The sequence below is a fragment of the Eucyclogobius newberryi genome, unplaced genomic scaffold (assembly GCF_026437365.1).
Source record: "Eucyclogobius newberryi isolate DKJ021-1_F unplaced genomic scaffold, fEucNew1.0.hap1 SCAF_90, whole genome shotgun sequence".
Taxonomy (NCBI): domain Eukaryota; kingdom Metazoa; phylum Chordata; class Actinopteri; order Gobiiformes; family Gobiidae; genus Eucyclogobius; species Eucyclogobius newberryi.
In genome coordinates, this window is record NW_027316533.1 from 98669 (window position 1) to 123722 (window position 25054).

The 25054-nt window shown below is 39.8% G+C and overlaps 1 protein-coding gene across 1 annotated transcript in view; it reads right to left on the reverse strand.

Moving 5' to 3' along the window:
* vsnl1a (visinin-like 1a) overlaps positions 1-25054 on the reverse strand; it is a 50222-nt gene that overhangs the window by 24349 nt on the left and 819 nt on the right. The window contains exon 2 of the mRNA XM_072439548.1: positions 13906-14072. Coding sequence (XP_072295649.1) covers positions 13906-14067 — 162 coding nt within the window. The 5' untranslated portion in view covers positions 14068-14072. The remainder of the gene's footprint in view (positions 1-13905; positions 14073-25054) is intronic.

Below are 25054 nucleotides of genomic sequence, written 5' to 3' on the forward strand. Positions count from 1 at the left end.
GCACTCCTCACGCCCGCGCTTTAAAATCCTGCACGTAGGAGGTGTCAATCTGCCTTGTTTTTATTTAGACAAACAGCAGGCAACATAACAATTACACTCGTGGTTAAGAGATAGCATATTTCACAAGTGAGGGGCCGTTTGCCAATCGTGCAGAGCTTGAACTGTGATCGCTAGAAAACAAAATGTGGTGTGTTTGTTTTCTAGTTTTCTATTGTCATGCGGTTCCTGGGGGGTAAACATTATTCAATTAAAGATGAGCGATGTAACTTGTCTTGGTGGAGAACAGTAGAGCTGAATGATTTGATCTGACAAAAATTGCAATTGCGATTCATGTTGAAATAGTCTGGCTCCGTTCAAAGTTTTATATTTAAACAAAACACACAGGAGACGTGACGAAAAAAATGCAATATGAACTGATCTATTGCAGAACATGTTTGTACAGATGTAAACTACAGGGTTAGCAGTTTTAATGCAGAATAAGACAGGATATTTTGTTGTTTGTGGAGGGAATTATGAGACTTCAAAAACTGCAGCTTTTTTGATTTGCTAACTGTTTCCATTCAAATTGCTATTTCAATTGGATTGATTCATCTTGCAGAGAACCCCCCAGAGAACCGAAAGACAAAGCAGGCTATTGAATTAAGATGGAAATAACAACCATTGTCATTGCTTGATTTTCAAACTTTCTTTTTATACAAACAAATGCTGCATTGAATAGACGACAAAGTAAAAAGCGTACGCCAACTAAATCAATCAAAAATACACAAAATAGACAATACGCTTTATAATAATAGGCATACTGGTGATTTTGATTAAATAGAATAGAAAAAGTGTGCAAAAAATTGGCCACTTTGCCCAGCCCTTCTCTCTTGTGGTCCGATTATTAATCTAAATGTGTGTAGCATTTGCAAGTGCCTCTAGTTTCTACATCCATCAGCGTCAGGAGGATAAATCTGGTGACAAAATCTCGCCATTTAGAGCAATGTTTTCCCGTTTGAAAGGCTCCCTCTGAGGCTGCTGTGTCACGGATGAGAGATTTCACACTGGCATACAGGCAGCAGCGACATGTGCCACAAAAAACTCATTTCAATTTTTTTTTTGCCATCGCTCCAGCCGTTTAGAGTGACAAATCGAACAGGAAACTAAAATCTGCTGTAGGTCGGTTTAGATTAATATGAGGAGGTAGACATTTGACCCCTGGCAGCTTGTGTGGGCAACATGGGATTATGGTTTTGCTGAAATCTTCAAACTAGGATCGATTATTGAGCTGCAGTGAAAGCAGTGTGGGTTGGCTCATGTCAGATATCAGTCTTCTGTTGGAGGGTGCCGTCACACTTGTCCTGATGATGTGGTCCTGGTTTGAGCATATCTTAGTCTTGACCGGTTTGGTTCTTGACCCTGATCAGTACTGGTCAGGTATAGATTTTGTTCCAGGTTTAGTTCCAGGTTTAGAACGAGTTTAGTCCAAAATTTGATGTGGAGTGAGTACTTCTACCCTCTTGTCTCCATGGAGATGTTAATAATTTACCTAAAATCTTCCACAGTTAATTTTATATCTTGCATTTATTTAATTACAGGTGTTCCTATTGATAAAAATGCAACAAAAAAAGCATTATTTTTTACTTTGAGCAGGAGCCGCCCCTCCACAGATCTGACGTGTTACTATTCACCTTATTCCACACTTTTGTCCCTTTTTGCTACGGATTTACACTTGTTTTGACACTCCTGGTAGAATGGTAAGTACATTCACTTAGGTGCAGAATGAAGGTAAAGTCTCCCCACTAAAATTTGCTATAAAGTGATTTGTGTAAAATGTTAAATGTTCTTGTGACCAATTTGGCAGGAAACCAAAGATGTGGTATAACCAGGGAGACCACACCAACAAGTCAACATTGTGTCTCTGGGACGTTGTAGCCTTTGTAGAACTCTCTACACAGACTCTTCAGATTGGCAGCTCTTTATAAAATGATACAATCAGAGAAGCAAAGAGGAGGGGCACAATTAATGGCAACTTCCCGAATAAGGTGACTAGACCTGGTGGCGTCCCCTGCTTGTCTCCATGAACACAGATATTAAATACCATAATGGAGACGAGCAGATACAGCAAAAGGAATAGAAGGTATTATAGATATTATGCTAGATTCCCCAAGCGCGATAAGGAGGTGATGTATTAAATGCATTTTTAAAATGTTACACATTTTATAATAGGAAGTACTTTTTCATTAAACATAGCAAGGTCAACACAAATTGTTAATTTCATAGAAAACTGTGTGCATTTATTATTATGCCTGTGTCGCTGTTATAAAAGGTCCAATTCAGCCGTTTTCTATATTTCATTCATTTTAATTAGCCAACCTTTTTATTATTCCTTTTCCGTCTTTGTTAGAATAATACAAAACAGGCTTATTCTGTAGCCGGCATCTGTCTAAATTTGCTGGATTAATACAGCCATTTGAACGCACTTGCTCTAATGGACTCTAATGGATCTAATACAGTGGATAAATCTGCCCTACCAGCTGTGGTCAAACTGTTCCATCTATAAAGACCAACACTGACATTATGCAAATGCTTTCACATGCTGCATTGTGTTCAAATAATGCAGAAATACTATTAAATCCAACCCAAAGATAGATGTGCTAATAATTCCTGATTCTGCATTCGCTTTCACGGCCTCCTGCTTCGATGTTAGGTATTTTCTCCTTTTGCAGCCTGGAGATCATTACCAGGCTCCGAAACGCAGGAGGAATGAACGTGTGAGACGGAGCACCGAAGGGAGTGTGTTTTTAAAAGGCGATAGATCACTGTGGGTGTTTGTAAGATCAAAACCAAACATTAGCAGCAGGTGGAAGTCGCAAGTGACGCAGGGAGGCCAGAGTACAGCCAAGAATCTAAGGGAGAGCAATCATTGTTACTTATCAGACCCAAACAAACAAAAAAGTGCAATAAATATGCAAATTCTCGTATTCATAAGCAATTAAAATATGTCAAAGAAAGATGCAAACTTCCATTGGTGGGTATTGCTGGGTTTCAGATTAAACCACTTCTATAATAAAGGTAATAATACATTTTCTAATGGGGGAAGTCTCCATGGCGATTAGGGCTGCACGAAATTGGAAATGATCGTAAATATGCGATATGGCTATTATTTACTGCAATATTGATGTTGTATATTGATTGTATATTATATTATTATACTAAGTTTCTTACTCAAACTCTTTCAAAACTAAATTCAACATAGACAAAACAGGGACTGATTCAAGGCAAATTAAGATTGAATTTAAAAGATCTGCCTTTGTAAAAAAAAAAAAAGAAGTGAATTTCTATCTAATGATCTTATTGTTTTTACTGTGATTTATATATATTGACACATTTACGGTATTGTGCAGCCTTAATGGAGATTTCACTGTACAGCATTAATCTATCAATCTATCTCCAAGCAGGTGATGCCACCCGGCCAAGTTAGAAGTCAGATCTGTGGAGACGCAAGCCTAATCACAAAAATAATTAATGTTTTTAAAGGTTTAATTTTATTTAAGCTATATAAACACCCGTAATTGATTCAATAAAAGAAAGATTCATAATCAGAAGGAAAAACATCCTCTTGTTGCTGCCCATATTTGGGAGTATGACATAATTTTATCATAATTTACAGAATCTGAAAACAATCATATAATCAGTAAAATTGTATTCAAGTAAGCAAAAACATTACTGAAGCAGAAGTAAATAGATTGCCTTGGCAGCACTATATTCTAATGTTGAAACCCGACTGAATGTGCGAGTTGCCATAGAGACAGTTTTATAGCTGCATTCTTAGATCTTTCATTTGTTTTCTCTTGTGAAGCTTTTGAACAATTGTTCTGGTCACAATTTTCTATGTGTTTGAAAAGCAATTACGTTTAGTTTATCGCTGTGCAGCAGAGATAAATATTCAGAGGAATTATAAAGAGGCTGCAAATAAAAGAGTGCAGCGGTGAGCTGAAGAGTGATAATGAGTCAGTAAGACTCCCTATGTTTTAGTAACATAGAGTGACAAGAAGTGTAATTAGATGTCAGTTTGAAAGTACAAAAGCACAAGTGGAATCACCACTACTACTACAATTGCAGGCACATCTTATTTCAGGTGAGGTTAAACACAACCAAATCATGAAGAGGCTAAAATTGACCATCAAATTATCTAAGGTAGAAGTGAAACTTAGAATAATATAATTATATGTTGAACAGCTTTAAAACAACATAACTGCATTTTAGAGGTGCAACGTAAACTCACAGAAAGGCAGAGAACTAGAGCTAAAACACAAAATATGGAATGGGGGAACTTTGAAACATGGAAGAAAGCGCCTGTATGTTTAACATGAAACTATTATCATTGCTTGTTTTTACATTTAAATTCTATTTTACTTAGGGCTGTAGTTGACTAAAATAAACCTTTAAAGGCTTGACATGTGCTCTCAATACTGTCATTATTGGGAGTTTTTACAAAAACAGTTATTTATAGAGAAACATACTAGTAAACGATGATGATGCCTTAAACTTGTAATGCGCTTTACAGGCTTGTCGAAGCCTCTTACAGCGCTACACTGTTGTCATTATTCATTCTCTCCACATTCAGTGGTGGTAAGCTACTATTGCAGCCATAACTGCCCTGGGGCAGACTGATGGAAGCAAGATAGCCAATTTGCACCACCACCAATCATTCATGGATAAACCTCTGGCCAGTGATGGGTGGGTGAAGTCTTTTACCTAAGGACACAATGACACAACTTGGTCCAAGCGGGAAATGACCCTCGAGGACGAGTGCGCCTACAAGAGAATTTCTGTCTCTTTTTTGTTAATTTTAATAGTTTTAATCATAGATGACACGCCTGCCCATCGTGGCAACTGCTGTTGTGATTTTGGGCGTTACAAAAATAAATTGAATTAAATTAAACTTATTAAACAATTGTGATACTAACAATTTTTCAATGTACCTTCCAACTCTTTAGTGAAACCTTAAGACTTTTGCATAATAAAGCCAGCTTACGTTTCAGTAAAAGCATTTAGTTACCTTCCATCAGTGTTAACCTAATTTCCTCTTCTCACTCTAAATCTGCATGAGCAGCTCTGCATCCTCCCACTGTCCAAGTGACCCACCCCCACCTCTCGCTCTCTGTGTGCATCCAGCCGCTCTTCACAGGAACAATCTGTCCCACTAATGTGAGGTCGCAGCACTCTATTTTCCACTTATCAGCCCCCTGGATTTCAATACAGCCCTATCACCCTCTGTTGCCTGGGAACACAATAGACCACATCAATGAGTGGATTCACACACGCCTTTTGGATCGGTGCAGCTCTATTTTGGCGATGGCGGCGGATATATTTGATCCGACGCAATGTTTTCATGTTTGATATTTGCAAGTTGAGGTTTTCTCACTTTTGTTTGGTGGCATTTAGAAGATGTGTACCCGTGACCTTGGAGACTGGGTGTGTCTTATGTAACATCAGCCCCCACTGTGGTTCAGGCTTTTCCCCAGCACAAGTGATACAAGATTAATGTCTATTCTTACGCTACAACAGCAGAAGATTCATAGACACATAGGGATAATGCCTACAGAATGAGAAGGTTATAGATCATATTAAGATTATTACGAAAAGGTTTAAAAGATTGGAACTGATACTGGTTTGCCGCCATAAGACTGAGTAACAGATCTTGTTATTGTGAGTTATATTACTATTGATTGTAACCAAAGAGGTGGGCAATATATCGAAATATAAATACAATTGTGAATGTTGTTTCAAAGAAATGCACATTTTGAATATCGAGTGTATCACTTATAGTAACAAAAACAAAGATACAAATATAAACATTAAAAAAATCATGAACTTTCAAATTAGGGTTCTACGGTGATATTTCTGCACTTTTGTGAATAACTTTACAGACATTTCACATTTGTCTTGATAATGAAACCCCAATTAATACATTTAAAGACATGTTATATCTAGTGTTGTCAATCAATTAAAAAAATGAATCAGAACAATCACACTTTTGAAATATGATTCATCCCGATTTATGGCACAGAGCGCTAACATTATTTGAATGTAACGTAATTTTTTCCCAATTTTGTTTTAATTATTTCCCAAATTTGAATTAATTAGCCTATTCAAGATGCTGGGATTGGCCTGGCATTTACCAGTGTTCTGTAATAGATTGGTGGAATATTTGGCCCATATTACTATTTTTAGCGTGCCTTTATTTTCCTCAGTGTTCAGCTCGAGAACTCCGCTGCGTCTTTGGTTCATTTTACAGCGCGACGCAAAGCCAAACCGCTTTCCTCTGCTGTACGCTCTGTGATCTGCACCCGTCCACGTGAGGATTTTACTTGTGAACTCAATCGTTTGATAACAGCACAGCTCCTGAGCCTTCCTCCTTCACTCAGGTAAAGCCTCCTGCATAATCTAATGCAGTCACATAATATAATTTGACTATCGTTATTGGGATACTCCAATCAAAATTGCCCACCCCTATTTATGTGTGCAATCTACTTTTTTCTTACCTTTTTGCATCCAGCTATACAACTGTAAAATGCCATTAACTAACAGATCAAACAAGCATTCTGCTCTAAGTCAGTAGCTGTCCCCTGTTAAAGACCCACAGTTGCTAAGATGTCAGGTCATCATTCCCTCAAAAGAAAGAAAAGATAATATGAACGAATGACATTTCAAAAATCATGAATTCAATGTCTCTGCAATCTTTCAAATGTCACGTTTTTGATAGAATAGAAGAAAAAATGAGGTTACACTGTCCCTATTTATGACAGCACGTTCACATCACCACCTCACTGTACGACGTGGTCTTGTGGCTCCTTTGCATGTTGCCTGTTTGATGTGCTGTGAATGAATACATTTGCACGGCTCTGTCAGAGAAATGAGATACGGTAGACTTCATATTAGCATGAGAAGATGATCAGTGGAGCGGTGCCAATATGAGATGCGTCCTGGTTTTCTGCCCAGAAACACAAGAGTGAACGGCGAAACGGCCCAGTGCCAGCTTTCAATGCCCTTTAGCTGTTACTATAGGAAACTATGATGTCCTCATGGGATCGTAAATGCCTTAGGATGCATTTGAGTCGTAAAATTTGATGATGTGCATCAGCAGTGTGCACAGTTTTAGTCTATACTATAGATCATATGTATCTTATTATTGTAGCTTATTAACACAACTATATGTTTGTAATAATAATTTTAGCCATGTAATTGTAAATAGTTACATTTAATATCACTGTGCGTGATGAGGACAGCACAAGTCCCAATCGTCCCACATTTCTGGCTCTGCTCCTCTCCAAACCTACAAAGTCACAAAACATTTCCTGCTCCGACTGGCCAGAGCTCAAAGAACATGCAAATTGTCACTTAAAACGGCCCATTTCCGCTTTAAACTGTTTATTTAATCAAGTTTTATACAAATGCCTGGTCTAAAATTATACTGTGAAAGTAACTATTAAATAAGATACGTCATAAGGCGCTGGTACAGCTGGCAGCCCGGTGTAAACGCTCTCTCTTCTTTCTCACACTTATTGTGCTTTATCTCCTATATTTTGTAAATATAATTAGTATATTTTTTCTATTTTACTGTACGATAGGGACACGCGCTGGAATAGTTTTTTAATTCAACTGTTTTTGACTTTTTTGATTTGAGCGTTTTTCGTTGCGTTCGTTGTGTTGTTGTGACGTGAGCTAGCTCCGAGTGAGCCCACCAGCCCCCCCGCGCCCTCCGGCCGCGCTAAAGTACGGTGTGTCGTCGGTACACGTTTATATACACGTTTATATGAAAGAGGAACTTCACGAACGATCGGGAAACACACTGGAATCGCTTTAAATTAACTTGTTTTGACTTTATTCGGCTGGATTGAGTGTTTTCGTCGTGTCGTTGCGATATGTCTTGGCTCTGAGTCCCCCGGCTCCGGCCCCGCCCCCCGGCCGGCGCCGTACCGCGTTTACACAAAGGAGGAACTCATGAAACTGCGGAGAACAGTCGTCTTATCCGGAGATCGTCACGTTATCCCGGCGGACATCCTAAGGAAAACGCAACGAGGCAGACGGGCTGGACGTAAACTCCGAGAGAAGAGAGGGACAAACAGGAAGTCGGTTCCCGCCGTAGTCATGGGTAACGTGAGGTCCCTTCAAAATAAAATGACGGAAATAGCGAGCCTCATGCGGTCCCAGAGGATTTATAGGGACAGCAGCGTCTTGATTTTCACAGAGACCTGGTTAACAGCAGAAATGCCAGACTCTATTGTAGGTTTGGACAATTTTCATCTGCTGCGGGCGGACAGAACGAGAGAATGCTTGAAGAAAAGAGGTGGAGGTCTGGCGGTGTATGTGAACACGAGCTGGTCCAAACCCGAACACTGCACAGTGAGGGAGCAGCTATGTAACAAGGATATTGAACTATTGGCTATTGGCATGAGGCCATATTATCTGCCCCGGGAGTTCTCACATGTGATTTTGATCGCAGTCTATGTGGCCCCGTCTGCCAATGCTGAAAATGCTTGTGAAGCACTGCTCTCCTGCACTTGTAGGCTGCAAACACAGCATCCACAGGCTCTCTTCCTCATCTCTGGTGACTTTAACCACGCTTCTCCCTCTTCTGTTCTACCAACATACACCCAGTATGTTACCTGCCCCACCAGAGAGAATAGAACATTGGACTTGTTTTTTGCCAACACCAAGGAGGCTAATTCTTCTTCCCCCCTCCCTCCCCTGGGCAGCTCGGACCACAACCTTGTACATCTGAGGCCTGTGTATGAACCCATCGTGCGCAGGCAGCCTGTGGTGTCCCGTGAGGTGAGGATGTGGTCCGCTGAGAGCGAGGAGGCTCTGAGGGACTGCTTCAGCACCACTGTCTGGACTGAGCTTTATGACCCACATGGGGAGGACATCAACACCATCACAGAGTGCATCACGGACTACATCAACTTCTGTTTTGAGAACATTGTTCCCTCCCGGACGGTGCGGTGTTTTCCAAACAACAAGCCATGGATTAACCGTGAACTGAAGGCTCTGCTGAAGGAGAAGAAGAGAGCCTTCAGGTCAGGGAACAAGGAGGAGCTGAGGACTGTGCAGAAGAAGCTGAGGAGGAAGATCAGGCAGGCTGAGGCCGGCTACAAGAGGAGGATGGAGGAGCAGCTGCAGCAAAAGAACATTCAGGGAGTGTGGAGGAGCCTGAAAACCACCTCAGGCTTCAAAATCCCCCCTGCCCAGACAGAGGGGGATCTACAGTGGGTGAATGATTTAAATGCTCACTTCTTGAGGTTTGATCGGTCACCCGCCCCTCCCCCTGCACAGCTGCATGCTCCCTCTTCCACAGCTGGACAATGCCCTGCATCTGTTCCTCTTCGCTTATCTGCCCCGGACCATCAGCTCCCCACTTCGCCTGGACTCACCCATCCCCCCAGCACACGGTCCCCCTGCCAACCACTGACTGTCACAGCAGCACAGGTGAGGAGTGAGCTGAAGAGGATTAAAGTGAGGAAGGCAGCAGGACCTGATGGCATCAGCCCCAGGCTCCTTAAGTCCTGCGCAGATGAACTGTGTGAAGATATGGAGCATGTCTTCAACATGAGCCTGAAGCTGAGGGTGGTACCACAGGTCTGGAAGACCTCCTGTCTGGTACCTGTGCCTAAGACACCGCGCCCCAAAGACCTCAACAGCTTCAGGCCAGTGGCTCTCACGTCCCACCTGATGAAGACACTGGAGCGGCTAGTCCTGGACCACCTCCGCTCCACCGTGAGCTCAGCCATGGACCCGCTGCAGTTTGCATATCGGTCTGGCATCGGAGTGGAGGACGCCGTCATCTTCCTGCTGCACCGCTCTCTCTCTCACCTGGAAAAGCCTGGCAGCTCTGTGAGGATTCTGTTCTTCGATCTTTCCAGCGCCTTCAACACCATCCAGCCGCTGCTCCTGAAGGACAAGCTGGAGACGGCTGGTGTGGAGTATGACCTGGCAGAGTGGATCCTGGACTACCTCACAGACCGACCCCAGTTTGTGAGAGCCCGAAACTGTGTGTCTGACACTCGGACCTGCAGTGTGGGGGCGCCCCAGGGCACTGTCCTCGCGCCCTTTCTCTTCACCCTTTACACTGCAGACTTCAGACATGACACGGACAGCTGTGTCCTGCAGAAGTTCTCTGACGACTCTGCCATCATCGGACTCATCACGGACGACGATGACGCGGAGTACAGAGGACTGGCGCAGGACTTTGTGGACTGGTGTCAGCGGAACCACCTCCTCATCAACGCGGGGAAGACCAAGGAGATGGTGGTGGATTTCCGCAGACGCCACCCCACTGCCCCCTCACCAGTGAACATCCAGGGACGGGACATTGAGAGAGTGGACTCATACAAGTACCTGGGTGTTCATCTGAAACACAAACTGGACTGGACTCATAACACAGACGCACTGTACAGGAAGAGCCAGAGTCGGCTCTACCTCCTGAGGAGACTCAGGTCTTTTGGAGTGACAGGGCCACTCCTGAAGACCTTCTACGACTCTGTGGTGGCATCAGCCCTCCTGTATGGTGTGGCCTGCTGGAGCAGCAGCATCACAGAGAGGGAGAGGAAGAGGCTGGACAAAGTCATCAAGAAGTCCAGCTCCGTCCTGGGCTGTGCTCTGGACTCGGTGCAGGAGGTGGGGGACAGGAGGGTCCTGGCTAGATTCACATCTATGCTGGACCATGAGTGTCACCCCCTGCAGGACACTCTCTCCGCTCTGGAGAGCAGCTTCAGTGAGAGACTGATCCACCCTCGATGTGTGAGGGAAAGGTTCCGTAGGTCTTTCCTTCCTGCTGCTGTCAGACTTTATAACAAAAACTGTTAGTACTGAACACTCGCAATACTGACCTAACCATGTGCAATTCTGTCATATGTGCAATTGCTGTTGGAATTCATGTGCAATTCATGTGCAATTACTATGAAATTCATGTGCAATCCATGTGCTGTCGTGACACATATTCATGTGCAATTACTGTCGTGATCACATGCAATGGTATTTATGTATTTATTTATTCATTTGTCTATGGGAGTTTTTATTTATTTATAGGAGATCTTCTACTGAAAGTGTTTTTCAGACTTCCTATAAGTGATCTGTTCTTCTGTATCTACCTCTGTATCTACCTGCGTTGCACCAATGAAATTTCCCCATGTGGGACAATAAAGGAATATCTTATCTTATCTTCCTCATAATGAACTTTCTTTACAAAGATGGCATCTACAAATCCAACATGCAACAGTTCATATTAGAATTTGTTTTATGACCCTAGATCACAGTTTAGATTTGATCACAGTTTACATACTTAAAGGAATATTAGAGGATTTCTAGCGAGCAATGTGAGTCTCATTTCCTCGTGGCCTGGACAGCCGAGTAGTTCTCCCACATGTCAATCATTCCCTGCGTTCTACTGCACACCTGCAGCTTCGTTCCCAGGATAGCAGCACATTTCTATGCGCATGCGTGGTTGATATGCCGGTGTGTGTTTAGCGAGTTCCTTCAGTGTACAGTACAAAATGTTGTCAGAGAAAGACTGTGTTAGAGCTCAGAAGAGACGTAAATCTGCGGAGACGAGAGATGTGATGCGATCCGTCGCACTAATAAACAAACGTGCGTGCCCCGTGCGAGAATTGATGGTAGGCGGCGTCTTGGAAACAACAGGAGGGTGGGGGGTGAGTGTGGTGAGTGTGCACATGCGCATTTTTAAAAAAGGGACTAACAGTCGCTTGAGTTCTCAAATCTGCGAAAAATCCTCTATTATTTTTTTTATGTCTATAAAATACATTTAGGAGGTGACTAAAGCGTTCTGCTGCTTCTGTGCGTTCATACTTCACTGTGATTGGTCACTCACTCACCAACAGGAGGAGAGGGTTGTTAAAGTGTCCATGTTTGACCATAGGATTTAATTAACAGCATTACTAAATCATGATAAGACAATTTCAACAAAACAGATATTGTAAGAGGTATTCGGTATTTCCTAGCCCTAAAGTGAAAAACAGGAAGATGTTAACCCTTTGTGCTCTATACTCTGAGTACCTGCCACTTCTGAGACATGTACACAGTTCTCCAGCAGCAGCAGCAGCAGCAGGGCAAACGGTTGCCATGTTATTGATTTGACGTTGATCTTATATGACAGGTGCATTAGACAATATAATATGCAGCCAGTGTGCGCTCCATCTTCCACTTCGATATGTTGTGCTCAGTCCATACATTGCTGTTACATGTGTATTTACCAGATGTGCTGCATACATAAACCCATTAGTAAAGCCACACATAATTTTCAATTAATCTGGAATATATGACTTCACACAGGCATGCACAGCCAAAACATAGAATGGTTAAATTGTGGTATACAAAAGACAATAGAAGAATTACATTTAATTGTTTTATGACCCTCCCACTTTGCCAGCTGGTCAGAGAGACTAGCAGACTAACCAATCACAGCAAAGAATTAGCCCCGAGTAGAAAAATATAGATTTATTTATTTCCCATGTAAGATGTTATTTGTACTTTGGACTGTATTGTTCTTTAACCTTCTTTTATGTGAGGCCAGATGAAGTTGATTTAAATTTGCTATAAGTACACTTGAATTGAACAATCTACCTCTACACAGCAGTAAAAAGCAACAACTCTAGTGCACGACTGTTTTGTTTTGCTTTTTACAAAATCAAACTGTAGCACTCTCGGTTTTGCCGGTACGCCCGAGCAACACTTAGTTCTCTAAAAAAAAGGCGCCTAAATATGTATTGCATATGAATATGAACTATGTGGTTTTGTGAGAGTTAGGAAGTATTAGACTGGTTTAAACACATAATCCCTCTTTTTTTGGTTTTAAAATCATGTAGACCAGCTTTAATAAAAAAGAAGACATAGTGAACTGTATGAATGGGTTTCAATAGTGGCAAACTCCCTTGACGTTTTAGCTATATCATCCACCCGAAGGGTCAAAGTTTGCAAGTACGTGACACACCAAGTGACAACATCCTTACCAGATGACATGCACCAATAGACAAAGGTTGAATATATAATAGAAAAACTGTTTTATGATTAAAAAACAAGCACAACTTGTGAAACATATGAAAAATCTTTGTGCAAATGTTAATTACTTGCACTTTTCTAGTTTAACTGAGGCAAATGAGCTTTTCAATCTCATCTGCTCTTACTCATAAACCCCTCTGATCTATTCAAACTGCTAATCTGCTTTTGATTTCCTTGCTGATGTGGGGGGAATAAAGAAATATTGCACTTTACAGTTTAGTTACTTTGAACTAGAGTATTCAGTGCAGTAAAAGATGGTACTAACCTAACCATTTAAAGTTAAGTAGAAGTAAAAGTAGAAGTTAAGTAGTAAGTAAATTAAACTAAACAGAGTATTCAAGTAGAATTACAAACTAGTGGCCGCAAAAAATATGAAATGAGTAAAACATTTGGGGAAGTACTTAAATAAGAAGTTGTAGGAGTAACTCTCTGGAAAGACAAAACATTAAATAATGCACCAAATCTGGTATTTCCAAAGGACAGCCCTAAAAGATTAGAAAAACTGAATCATATCATAAGGATAGTGGTTGTGCAATTTAATATTGCCCAATTACTCACCGTGGGAAGAGAAACCAAATCTTCCTCAATTAAGACTGCTATTTCACTGTTAAATGTAATACTATTATAAGAACGGTATCAGAAAATTGCTCCTAAAACAAAAAACATATTAATAAAAGTAAATACTACCACCTCTGAAACTTATATAATATGAATATAAATATGATAAAACTCACATGAAAAGATGAAGTGTATTTCAGTGCAACATACAGCATTGATTGTGTTTGTGTGTGTTGAGGTTAACAAGAGCCTGACATGTGAGCACTGATAGGGTGAGCAGAGCCGTACCTTCACGTAGAGCTGCTGGAACTCATCGAGGTTGAGGCGTCCGGTGGGGCAGTCCTTCAGGAAGCCCTTGTACCACTGCTTCAGCTCGTGCTCATTAAACTCTGTGTTCTTCACCAGGTCCTCCATCACTTCAGGGGTCAGCTTGCTATTCTGTTTCCCCATTTTGCCTAGAAATAGAGAAAAACTTTTTAACCCACATTTGCACCCACAAGTGCAACATTTGGCAAATAAAATGTTTCAAAGGTAATCACTGGATAATGTTTTAATGATAACTACCTAGAAAAATCAGGAGGGATTGCACTGACTTGACAGCTTTAGGTTGAGGGTTATACTCAATTAAATATATCAATATATATATACACCGGTATACAGTGGGAACTTACTCATCTAAATCATCTACTCAAGATAGAAGGGCTGCAACGATTATGCTAACCGAGAATTGTCTACTATAAAAAATAAAATCATAGTTGAATCTTGATCGTCGTAATCGTTATCTGCACTATAGAGTATAAAACACACAAAAGGACCTTTTCATGACAAAGACAGTGACATTATTAAATCAAAATGTGAAAAAAGAATAAGCTGTTCTAATTTTCATCAATAATACATTTTATTCATAAATATTCTCTATCTAGAAGCCTTCAGTCACTGTATTTTAAACATAATTTGGTTGATAATGTATTTAAATAGATAGATAAATGTATCATTTTTGACTAGTCGACAAATTAAAAAATTACCGGTACTGACAATTTGACGACTAAAATAATCATTAGTTGCAGCCAAACAAGTTTGAGTGATGGACCTCAAAAAATACTGTTCTGATTACGGTACTAAAATATTTTCATTTTCAAAAGGTTTAAAAGCTTTATGAACTTGTATGAGTCTCATGAACATAATACACAGAATTATTTCTTTTGTTGTATGAGAGCTAGAACTAAATTGCACAGTAGCAACAAGTCAACCGACGCTGACAGAAAGACATTAATGGGGATGCAAGGAAAAATAAATAATAAAAACAGACTTATAAAAATCTGACAGAAATATTTGCTGAACGTCTTGAATTCCCTGTATATGGCAGCTCTAAAGGGAGATCTAATAAAATGTGTGATTATGCCTTTGCTTTGCATGATGTTGGCAGTCTGGGGGACGAGCAGAGGAGTGATTCATCTGGACTGGGAAAAGAACGAGAGATTTCTGGAGAACTGCGAAAGTGCACACCAAAGCGGCTTCTAAAAATACACATGAACAAACGAGTTTGAGAGGCAGAGGAGCGCCGCATGCTGGGGACCTCATCCTGGGACTCATCCAGGGATGGTTTCCTTTTGGGGAACAGGGTCATTTCGGAGATGCTTTTGGATCGCCTTTGACCAGCTGCTCGACCTAGTTTGGTTTTGTTTTGCAGCTGTGTTTTTCTCCGGCAAACTTGAAAATGCAGTATTTCCCAACAGCCCAAGATGTTACACAATAATAGCATTCGATGGTCGAGAAATTGGATGGATTGAAATCAATTTGTTGGTCTATCATCGTAAAACTTTTCAATGCTTTGTTGTTGTTTTTTGTATGTTTTTTTGCTTGTTGAGCCCTATACTCAAAAATACCAGCTAAAACTAAGCAAAAACTGGGAACTGAAATACGGAACTGAAAAAGCTGCAGTGATATAGCCAACATTACTCTGTTCACTAGCAAGGACCACAACCCCAGCTACGATGCAAAGTGTTTATTGGCAGGCGAGAAACACAAATGTACAGAAGTTGATGCCGTTTTGGGGCTTCTTGCGATGAGGGCTGGAGGCTCCCGGGCCTCGATACCCCCATCTAGGAGATAAATTAGAACAATTTAAAAGAAGGTCGGAGGGAGGGGCACAAAAATCATGAACACAGGTGTATGTGATCTGGATGATTAAATAGTGTAGCCGCAGGAAGGGGCGTGGTCCTGCTCCCAAACTTAAGATAACAAACTTCCTGTAAACTTACAACTATCCATAGCATCGTGCAGAACAGAATATTAAAGTATAAACTGCATTAGATTTGCTCCCTATTTCCACTCGTTTTTGCTATAGACATTGACTACATTATTTTTTTTTTCTCTGACCAGACAACTGTACATACTACTTATTGGGGCTGCAATCAACAATTCGTTTTGCTAATCCATTAAACTGGCAAATACAATTATTTGTGATTAATCGGTTTACTTTTTTCAGCCCTACTTCTTATGACTAAAACGTTTACCAAAGTGATTAGCAATGTGACAAGCAGTTCCACTTGCACCACTTCATCGCACGAGGTAATCTTGTCTCTGCAACTCAGAAAGGTTAATATGATGAACCCGCTGGCCTTCTGTGACTTTTAAAAAACTATTACGCTCATTTCATTGACTAATTTCTCCTCTGCCTCTGCCTACACCCAGCTGCCTCATGTCTCACTAAACACTGATGCCACCACTTCAAGCCTTGATTAGCTCATTAAAAACCCCTACAATTACTTTAATTTGAAGACACCGTTGAACACTTTTGGCGTGTTTGCAGGGGCACTTGACGTTGTTTCCTGAGAGCGTTTTTGACTTGTGCAGAGCAGTGGGAAGAGGTGGTGTTACGCTTGTGCACTTCGGACTGTCATGCTACATTGGTTTCTCACTAAAAACTATTCAGGAGTGTGCCTTTATATAAGAGGGATGTCATAACTCTGAGATTGCTTTTGGGCATAGCAAAGGTTTTCAACACCTCAGGGAAAGTGTACGAGAAAAGCAAAGACTCCCTGTGGTGCATTACAGGTGTTTTTGCTTTGCTATTTTAGTAAAGAGTAGAAGAAGCAGAAGCAGATACGACAAGACAACATAATTCGGGCTATATAGAAAAAACATGGCAGATATCGACTGAATTGTGCATTGGCTTGTATCGAATGGCAGATAGTAATTTCTACTAAAATTATCAAAACTAGATACACATTTAGCAATCACATACTGGACAAAATTTGACCTTTACTGATCGGTTTTAGAATGATCTTGAGCTTTATCAGAACTAGTGTAAGACCGCATGGTAACAAAGAATGTGCTGTTATTTTGTCAAAAAACGTCCATTACGCCTTTAAGTTTTGTGACATTAATTCTGATGAGACAGTGAGGTGCTTTGGCTAAGGTAGAGCGATGTATATAACTGTTTTTGTGTATTTCTTCATCGTTATAAGGTAAGCTATACTTTATTAATCCCTCATCAAGGAAATGTATTCTCTTCATTTGACCCATCCTTCAGTGCTGCTGGGACAACTTGTCAGAAGCAGTGTGAACCATCTCCAGCTCTTGAGTTGGCCGTGGTCAGGTTTGTCGCTGGAGGATCTACAGTGCATTTTTTGGGCTGATGAAGAAACTGGAGCCTGGAGGAAACACACCCAGACACGAAGACAAACATGTAAACTCTGCACAGAAAGGTCGAGGCGGCCTGAGAGTCAAACCCACAACCTTCTTGCAGTGTGTGCTATGTTGTCCATTATCATTTGCTTTGGGCCACATTATCTAAATTAAATGTGCACTGCATTACTTGATAAGAAGCACTTGCTTGTCTCAATGAAGATGTTATAGCTTTGCCTGAAATGCTCCACAATGTGACATTAAACATATCTATTGAAATCTAAAGCCACAAACAAATAGGCAATGCAATAACATCTCCATGGAGACTACCAGCGGGCAAGCCCTTCAGCTGTTCAATTTACCTGGTGTACCTTTAATTCTCTTGCCTTATAGAAAAGGGTGTATATTTGGTTATCTTAACATCTCTGTTCTTACAACTTTTAAAGAAAAACTGCCAACTTAAACTACAAATGAACACAAATTAAATTAGCTTCACAAGTTAAAGAACACACCACTCAATGTCAGCATTCTATTATTGTCTTTTTCTTTCACCTCATACAGTATTTTTAATTTGACCAGGCCTGTACGGAAGCTGGTTCAGTGAGTGTGTTTTATTGATCCAAGCTTTACCATAACATACTGAACCTATCTTTCATCATAAAGAGTCCTATCCACAGGCTTCAGCTAATTTTAGCCATCTGTAAAGGGAGGAATGAGGAGTGAGCGACCGGCCACGCTTGATCTAATTTAGCTGTTTGTATTGTTGATGGAGGACAAGGACAGAGCAGACTCCAGAATGCATGTCACAGAGGTTATTCTTTTAGAAAAATTACATTTCACTGTTAAGTATAGCCGCGCCCTTGCCATTTCCTTTGCCCAGTAACCGTAAGTAGCAAACATAAAATAACAAGCAAGAAATGAAAGCATGTGACGCATCCAGGCCAATGCAAGCTGTATATATTACTTCTGATGAGCAATAAGCTGTTAAGACTAAATATATCAAAATACAATTCAAATCTGTAATAAGGAAGTTATTATTATATCTGTGCAGTTAATTGAATTTCAATTATTGCTACACTCAAATTTCTGTTCTGCTTCTTAATTATTCTGCTCCTCGTCTAATCTGCATTTGCTTCTAAAACATGTATCAGGTGTTTGCCAGTGGTGTAGTTGTTTTAGGTGTTTCACATATGGCGTTGTGGGTTCACCTCCCAGCCATCACTGTTTGCTGAATGTCTCTACCCTTCCTGTCTCCCACTTCTGATTTGGAATTGAAAAAAATCTTTGTTAAATGTTAAAATCTATACTTCCTCTAACTACTGGCAGTTTTGAAATAATAGATTTCAATGAATATGCAAATAATCAGAAACAGGATTTGTTCTACAATGGATTACACATTCTCTAAGGTACAAAGATAAAAGCTGCACGTTTATTGAGTGGGCTTGAGTGCAGTGTGATGCTGACACACTTCCTGGTGTAATGTATGAAGTACATCGGATGTTGTTCCTCCCTTTGGACAGCACTAAGCACTGAGCAGCTGAGCCTCTGAGCCTCCTGTCCAATCTGCGTCTCACGCTTTTAATAATAGCACTTTTCCAAACGCTATGCCAAAGGTAAGCATTATTCATTCAGCCCTCCCTCTCAGTCAGTGATACATTACTTTAAAGTCACAGTTGTCCTGGAGCAGACAAACAAAGCGATGGCTTCCATTATGTGCACACTGCTTTTCCAACTGCTATGTATCATACATTCATACAAGGTTATTGAAGAGTCTTGACCCACCCACACTTAATCCACATTGTCTAGTATGAAAGTGAGCATGAATGATTGCGGTGGTCGGAGGAGCCAATGGCCACCGAGTTTGATGAAACATTAATGACAACAATGTAGAGTTTGAGAGGCTTCAACTATTATTAATTGTTGTGTGCAGCAAGGAATTGAACCTTAAACACCCTTTAGTTACTGGGAGATTGTTTCTTCCAACAGCAGCCCAGTTTTTCTATAAAACACTGAACAGCAAATATACACAGCCAAGTTAGGGTGGACAATATTGTCAAAAAGGAATATATCAATATTTTGTTGAATTATCTCGATCATGATATTCATATTATGGCAGTTCATCAGAATGCCTGTAAATGTCTTTATTAGAGTTTAAGTATCACATAAAACATGATAGGACTGTAAATTAACCCAAAAAAGTGCAGACATATCTCATTATGCTTTGTTTTAAAGATGACATGGCAAGTTTGTTATATATATTATTTTATTCTTCAACTGCTTATTTTGCATCCTTTTAAATGTACTAAGCAATATACTTTATACTTAAATTTAGCTTATCTCCAAAACAACAAATGTGATCAATTTTATTTAAATGTGTCTCCCTCCTCTACTACCAAGTGGTCCATCTCATTAATTTCTAGGGCCATAAGCCTTTAGTCGTTGAGTCCACTACTCGGTTGATAGTGTCTTAGTCGACTAAAATGTTATTTTATTTATCTTTTATTGAGATTATAGGGATGCATACATACACAAAGAGAAAGCATGGAGTAGTTGGAGTTTTGAGTTTTATCTCCCTTTTTACACTTACAGCTAGTCCATTAATCAACGCACAGGGAATGTCTTTAGTCAACCAAGAATGTATTTATTCGACTGCAGCCCTGCCAACTAGTTTGTCATGGAACTACTGATGCCGACATCTTGTACTCAAAGCTCTTTAGACACATGCTCTAGTGCTGTTACTGTGAGGAGCGAGGAGGCAGTTAATCCTTACCATGCACTGCTAACACATTTGTATATCATAATAGCAATCAGACGGGACAAGCCCATGCCAGACAAGGAAGAGACAGCGAGCTGAGGCGGATGTGTCCCGAGCGAGACAGGAGACGTGTGTCAGATTGGTTGTTATGCCACTGTGGAGCAGAAGGGTCACTCTCAATGGACAAAGGGTGACACTATTACAACTACATCTCCGGAAGAATATATTGCAATGGAAGTGACGTGTTTGACTGTACTAAATGTACAGAATCAAATATTTGATATTTGTATAATATACAAAATCAATCATTATTGATAAATATTAATGAATCATATTAAGATTAATTATGTGCAAGGATTGTCTTATGTTATATTGCATTTGTCATCTGTTAATACATTCTGACAGATCATTATGGATAAAATTTTAGTAATTGTTCAATTCGTACATACGAACATAATTGAGGTGTATATACAATAGTCCACATTCAGATAAGAAATGGGTCTATGTGAGGCACAATCGAGTCCGTCCTTCCCTTCTTTAAGTATCAGAGATATGATTTTTAAGAGATATTCTTTTAAACTAGTAGGGGTAGTCCAGTTATAAGTTGTTAAAAGCAAAGTGTTTCTTTTAGACCTTTATACCACTCTGAGGTGAACCCATCACTCCTTCTGTCAAAACAAGCAAATTGAGGGTGTCCAAAAAATAATTGATTTCATCTTCTTTAACGCCTGAAATTTTATTAAAAAAATCTGCTATAGAAATGTTGTTTGGTTAAGATGATTAACTGATCACTGATTTTTGATCGTCTGATCTATTCTGATGTAGGTTGTATGTGGATTAAATAAATGAGTATACCGACGTGCACTGGGGTTCATCTCCCTCCAGATGTCGATCAGCCCTATATTCTTCCTTCATTTACAGAATTTGTTATTCATTGCTCCAGCTCTGGAATTTGATATAGCAAATGTAGGTTGAAAATGAAGATTTCTATCGCTGCCACAGATTAGGGTTCCCTCAGAGTGGTTCTCAGTCAGGTCCATAATGTTAGTCTAGAAAGTGATATCACTCCCTGGTGGAGAAGACACATTATTAAAGTAAAAACCTTTCCATTGATTTAACCAGTACATATCTGCCATCTTTGTCTTAACATTCAAAAGTTTGTTCAAAAGTTATTCTGTTTTAGATCAATATTGCATTGTGATTATGTTTGCCTCTCTGTGATGAATAGTATAAAAAAATGTAAATGTTTTTTGTTATTTTGCTATATTGCTCAAATGTGTCTCTTGGAAATATATCTTATATCTTCTGTATCTTTTTACTTTTCTCATTTATTTTACTATATATGTATATTTTATTTTACTATATATATATATATATATATATATATATATATACAAGAGGCTTTATCAGCACAGATGAAATACAAGTTCAGGACCACAGAGTGCCGTGCATCTCCATCTTGAAGCCTCTAATCACTCGTTTGAAGACGGTCAGGTGAAGGTTTTAAGCAGGGAGAAAAGATGGTTTGAAAGAGGAGTCAAGGAAGCTATTTTTGTTAAAAAGAAAGACCTTCTTTAAACAGAAATGGAGGGCTCAGATTCAATCTTCCTGGTATCTATAATGGAACACTGAACCCCTGGAAAGGTAGAGGACCAGGACAAGGACATTTAGATGCTAATCAGGTACTCAGGGTGGTTGAGCCAGGGTCTCACAAAGACAAAGAGGATTCTAATAGGCCATTAAAAATTCTGAATAGGCTAGCTCGGTAGATACAAGGGGGGAGTTTCTGTTGAAACAAACAACTCTTTCTACTTCAGGAAGGCTCCGCCCAATGGGCGGGTCTTACCACAGAACAGTATTAATATCGGAGTTCTCGATCTAAATTCTTTTATTGACAATGACTCTTGGATGAGAGTCGAAACGTCTATTTTTTCAAACTGAGTCCAGATGACTACAACTGAAGCTTTTTCTACTATGGAACACGCCTGGACGAATGAGGGATTACACCGACATATATATATATATATATATATATATATATATATATATATATATATATATATATATATATATATATATATTTATTTATTTATTTATTTATTTATTTTTATTGCTTGATCATTATGCCATTTAACATTAAAGGATGCTACAAAACTCTGGCTGAATAAAACACATAAACACAGGAACTACATTCTGTCCTGGTGTCCTGGTATCATCAGTTAGGACGTGATTTACACGTGCAGCAGGGGTGAAGGTAATAAGAGTTAATATATAGGCTTTTGAAAAAACATTTCACCTGTGCGCTAATGAGTTTGTTTCGCCTAGTTTTGAAAGCTTCACTGAAAAAGCCTGCAGTGGGCAACAGCAGTCAGGTGAATATTCAATCCAACGGAAAGTATCCAGAGCGCCACAGCACTTCCGCCGGCACCACCTCACTGCACGGTCTGAGCTCCTCTCACACTCTTAATACTATGGAAAGACAAGTCACTGCACTGCAGCTGGATGTGCATGTGGAGTGAGCCTAGGGTAAGATGACCCTGCATTTCTGAACTTGTTCCTATAGGTCGAAACAACAAAGCAGGGAGGGATGGGAAGATTATTTGGTGAATTGATAATTGTTATTATTCAAGTCACAATGTAATCTTGAATTCAATCTATTGTCCAAAAAAATATTTCTAAATGTAGCGTACTTTTATATCTAGCCATTTTGGTCACTTAAACTTTATTCTGTGATTCCCAAAAGTTCAATTTGAAAAGCTGGTCTCAAACTTGAGGAACAGTAGCATGTTGGACAATGGGAATTAAATAAAATTAAGAATTTCACAGTTGTTTGGTCATAATCTCAGTAATGATTATGTTTTTTCTCAATATAATAATCTTAACACTAAAATATGATATTGCGACATCCTACAAAAAAGTAAGACATTTTTAGCGGACATTCTATTATCTCATGAGTTCAGCTGTTCTGTTTCAATTGAACAAGTTTGAGTTATGGCTGCTACTTTTGCTAAAATGATGAATTAATGCCATCAAAAAAGTACTTGGTTCAGCTTAAACAGTAATATCCTTAATTCTCCCCAAAAGGTCATTTCTACACCATCCATCACACTAATTTGTTGATTGACAGGTGTGATTGCCCGCCTCCTAAATTACAGCTCATTCAGGGAACATTTTTTCATTTGGAAGCCTAAACTATGGTCAATTAGAGACCAAAAATGTGGAGTGAGACTATAACAAATTAAGAATTACCATCAAAACATGATCTCACAGAAAGAAAACATGAGCTTTTAGTAACCATTGAGGTCTATATGAGGCACTTCAATGGCTGAAGCTTATGTTGTTGTTGCTGTTGCTGTTGTTGTTGTTGTTGTTGTTGTGTTGCTTTTGTTGGTGGTGAAAAAGGGGCATTTACCGCTACCTACTGTAGTTGTACGTCTTCAAAGTATTTGTTTTACGCTGTACAATTTTTATTAAAGGAAAGTGCAAAAGATAGACTAAAAAAGAGTGAATAAGAGAGAAACAGAGAGAGAAAGAGAAGGAGCGAGAGAGAGAGAGAAAAATAGAGGGAGGGAGAAAAAAAAGAAGAAAAAAAAACGAGCGGCCGAAGCTTATGCATGCTTTTATCCACTATGTCTGAGAAGTAGTGCATGTGAGCGGAGTTACGCTTTCCTCGACATCATTAAAGTTTCATTCACTGTTCAACATTCTCACTGCAGCCTATAGGGTTATAACAGTGAAATGTATTAAGCTTCCCGATGCGTGGATTGAGTGCCATGTCCATATGCGCTTGCTAAATCTTGGTTGAACTTCTAACCCTGGAGATGATTCCCATATGGCAGTCGTAAGCTTACATCATACAGTGGTGGTTACTCATCCGTCTGTCCTGCTCCATTCTTTCACTATCTGCTCTATGTCAGTTGGAAAGCTTACGTCACTCGAACGGCCCCTCGTTTATTGTCACGCCTTGACTACTATAACCTCTAATAAAGCATACATACAATACGGAAACGGGAGGGACACTGCAAGATGCAACTAAAAGCCAAATTCTATTGCATCAATTGATATTCAATAAAACTGCATTCATTCATTTGGCCCTTTGTGGTTGGACTGCTCACATTTTTTAATTTTCTTGGTATCAATACTGGAAATTGCATTAGATTGTAACCATTCAGTTACTAAGAAAGTTATTTTAAATCTTGAAATGCTACCAGGTATATACTAACTATGGTTGTAAAAAAAAAAAAAATCTTAGAGAGCTAGAAATAATTAATTTAATTGGAACCTAACATATTTTGTGAACAAAATTGTCACAATAATCTACCATTGTTGTCATTTTTTGTGTTTTAAACATTTCTCTACTAACAACCCACAACTTTAAGGGTACAGAGTTCCCCCGCATAATCAGCCTTCTGCCAAATGAGCAAATCTCTCCAGTTTTCACGCCTCTTGATTGCCACCAGCCACGCACTAATCAATTCCATTTTTTGTGATATGGCTTTTGGGAAGAAGAACAAAAACAAAATCTGAGCCTAAATCAAACAAAATTACCAGACAGATGTGATAAGAAGGCCATAATCACCAACACTCTCAGTAAATCTAGCGCTGTTGCTTCCTGCGCGTCATGTTACGCCTGCTTCAGTTCTGCACCACTTACTCACATCCAGCTAAATTAAAAACACAGACAGCTGGTGCATGATCGGCAAATGTCAGAGTCATATTTTAGCTTGGGGGGAAAAACAAGAATTTCGAGGTAAATAAATTAATAAACCCCAAGCCTGGGAGTGAGGCAGATAAAGCACCACGCTGACACCAGACCTGAGTCATACCCTTTGTCTTGTAGAATCCACCGGGGTCTCGCCTAAGCCAAAGTGAAAAAATAGCCATAATTACACACAACGAGACAGTTGCGGGAGTCCATAGAAACAGCAGTAAAGACAGCTTTCAGGAGTGGCAGCATAGGAAGGTAAGAATAGGCAATTACATAACACTGTGTCCCTTAACCATCACTTGCCAACAGGGGATGACCTTGAGATGGAGCGCTGGCCTCTGGCA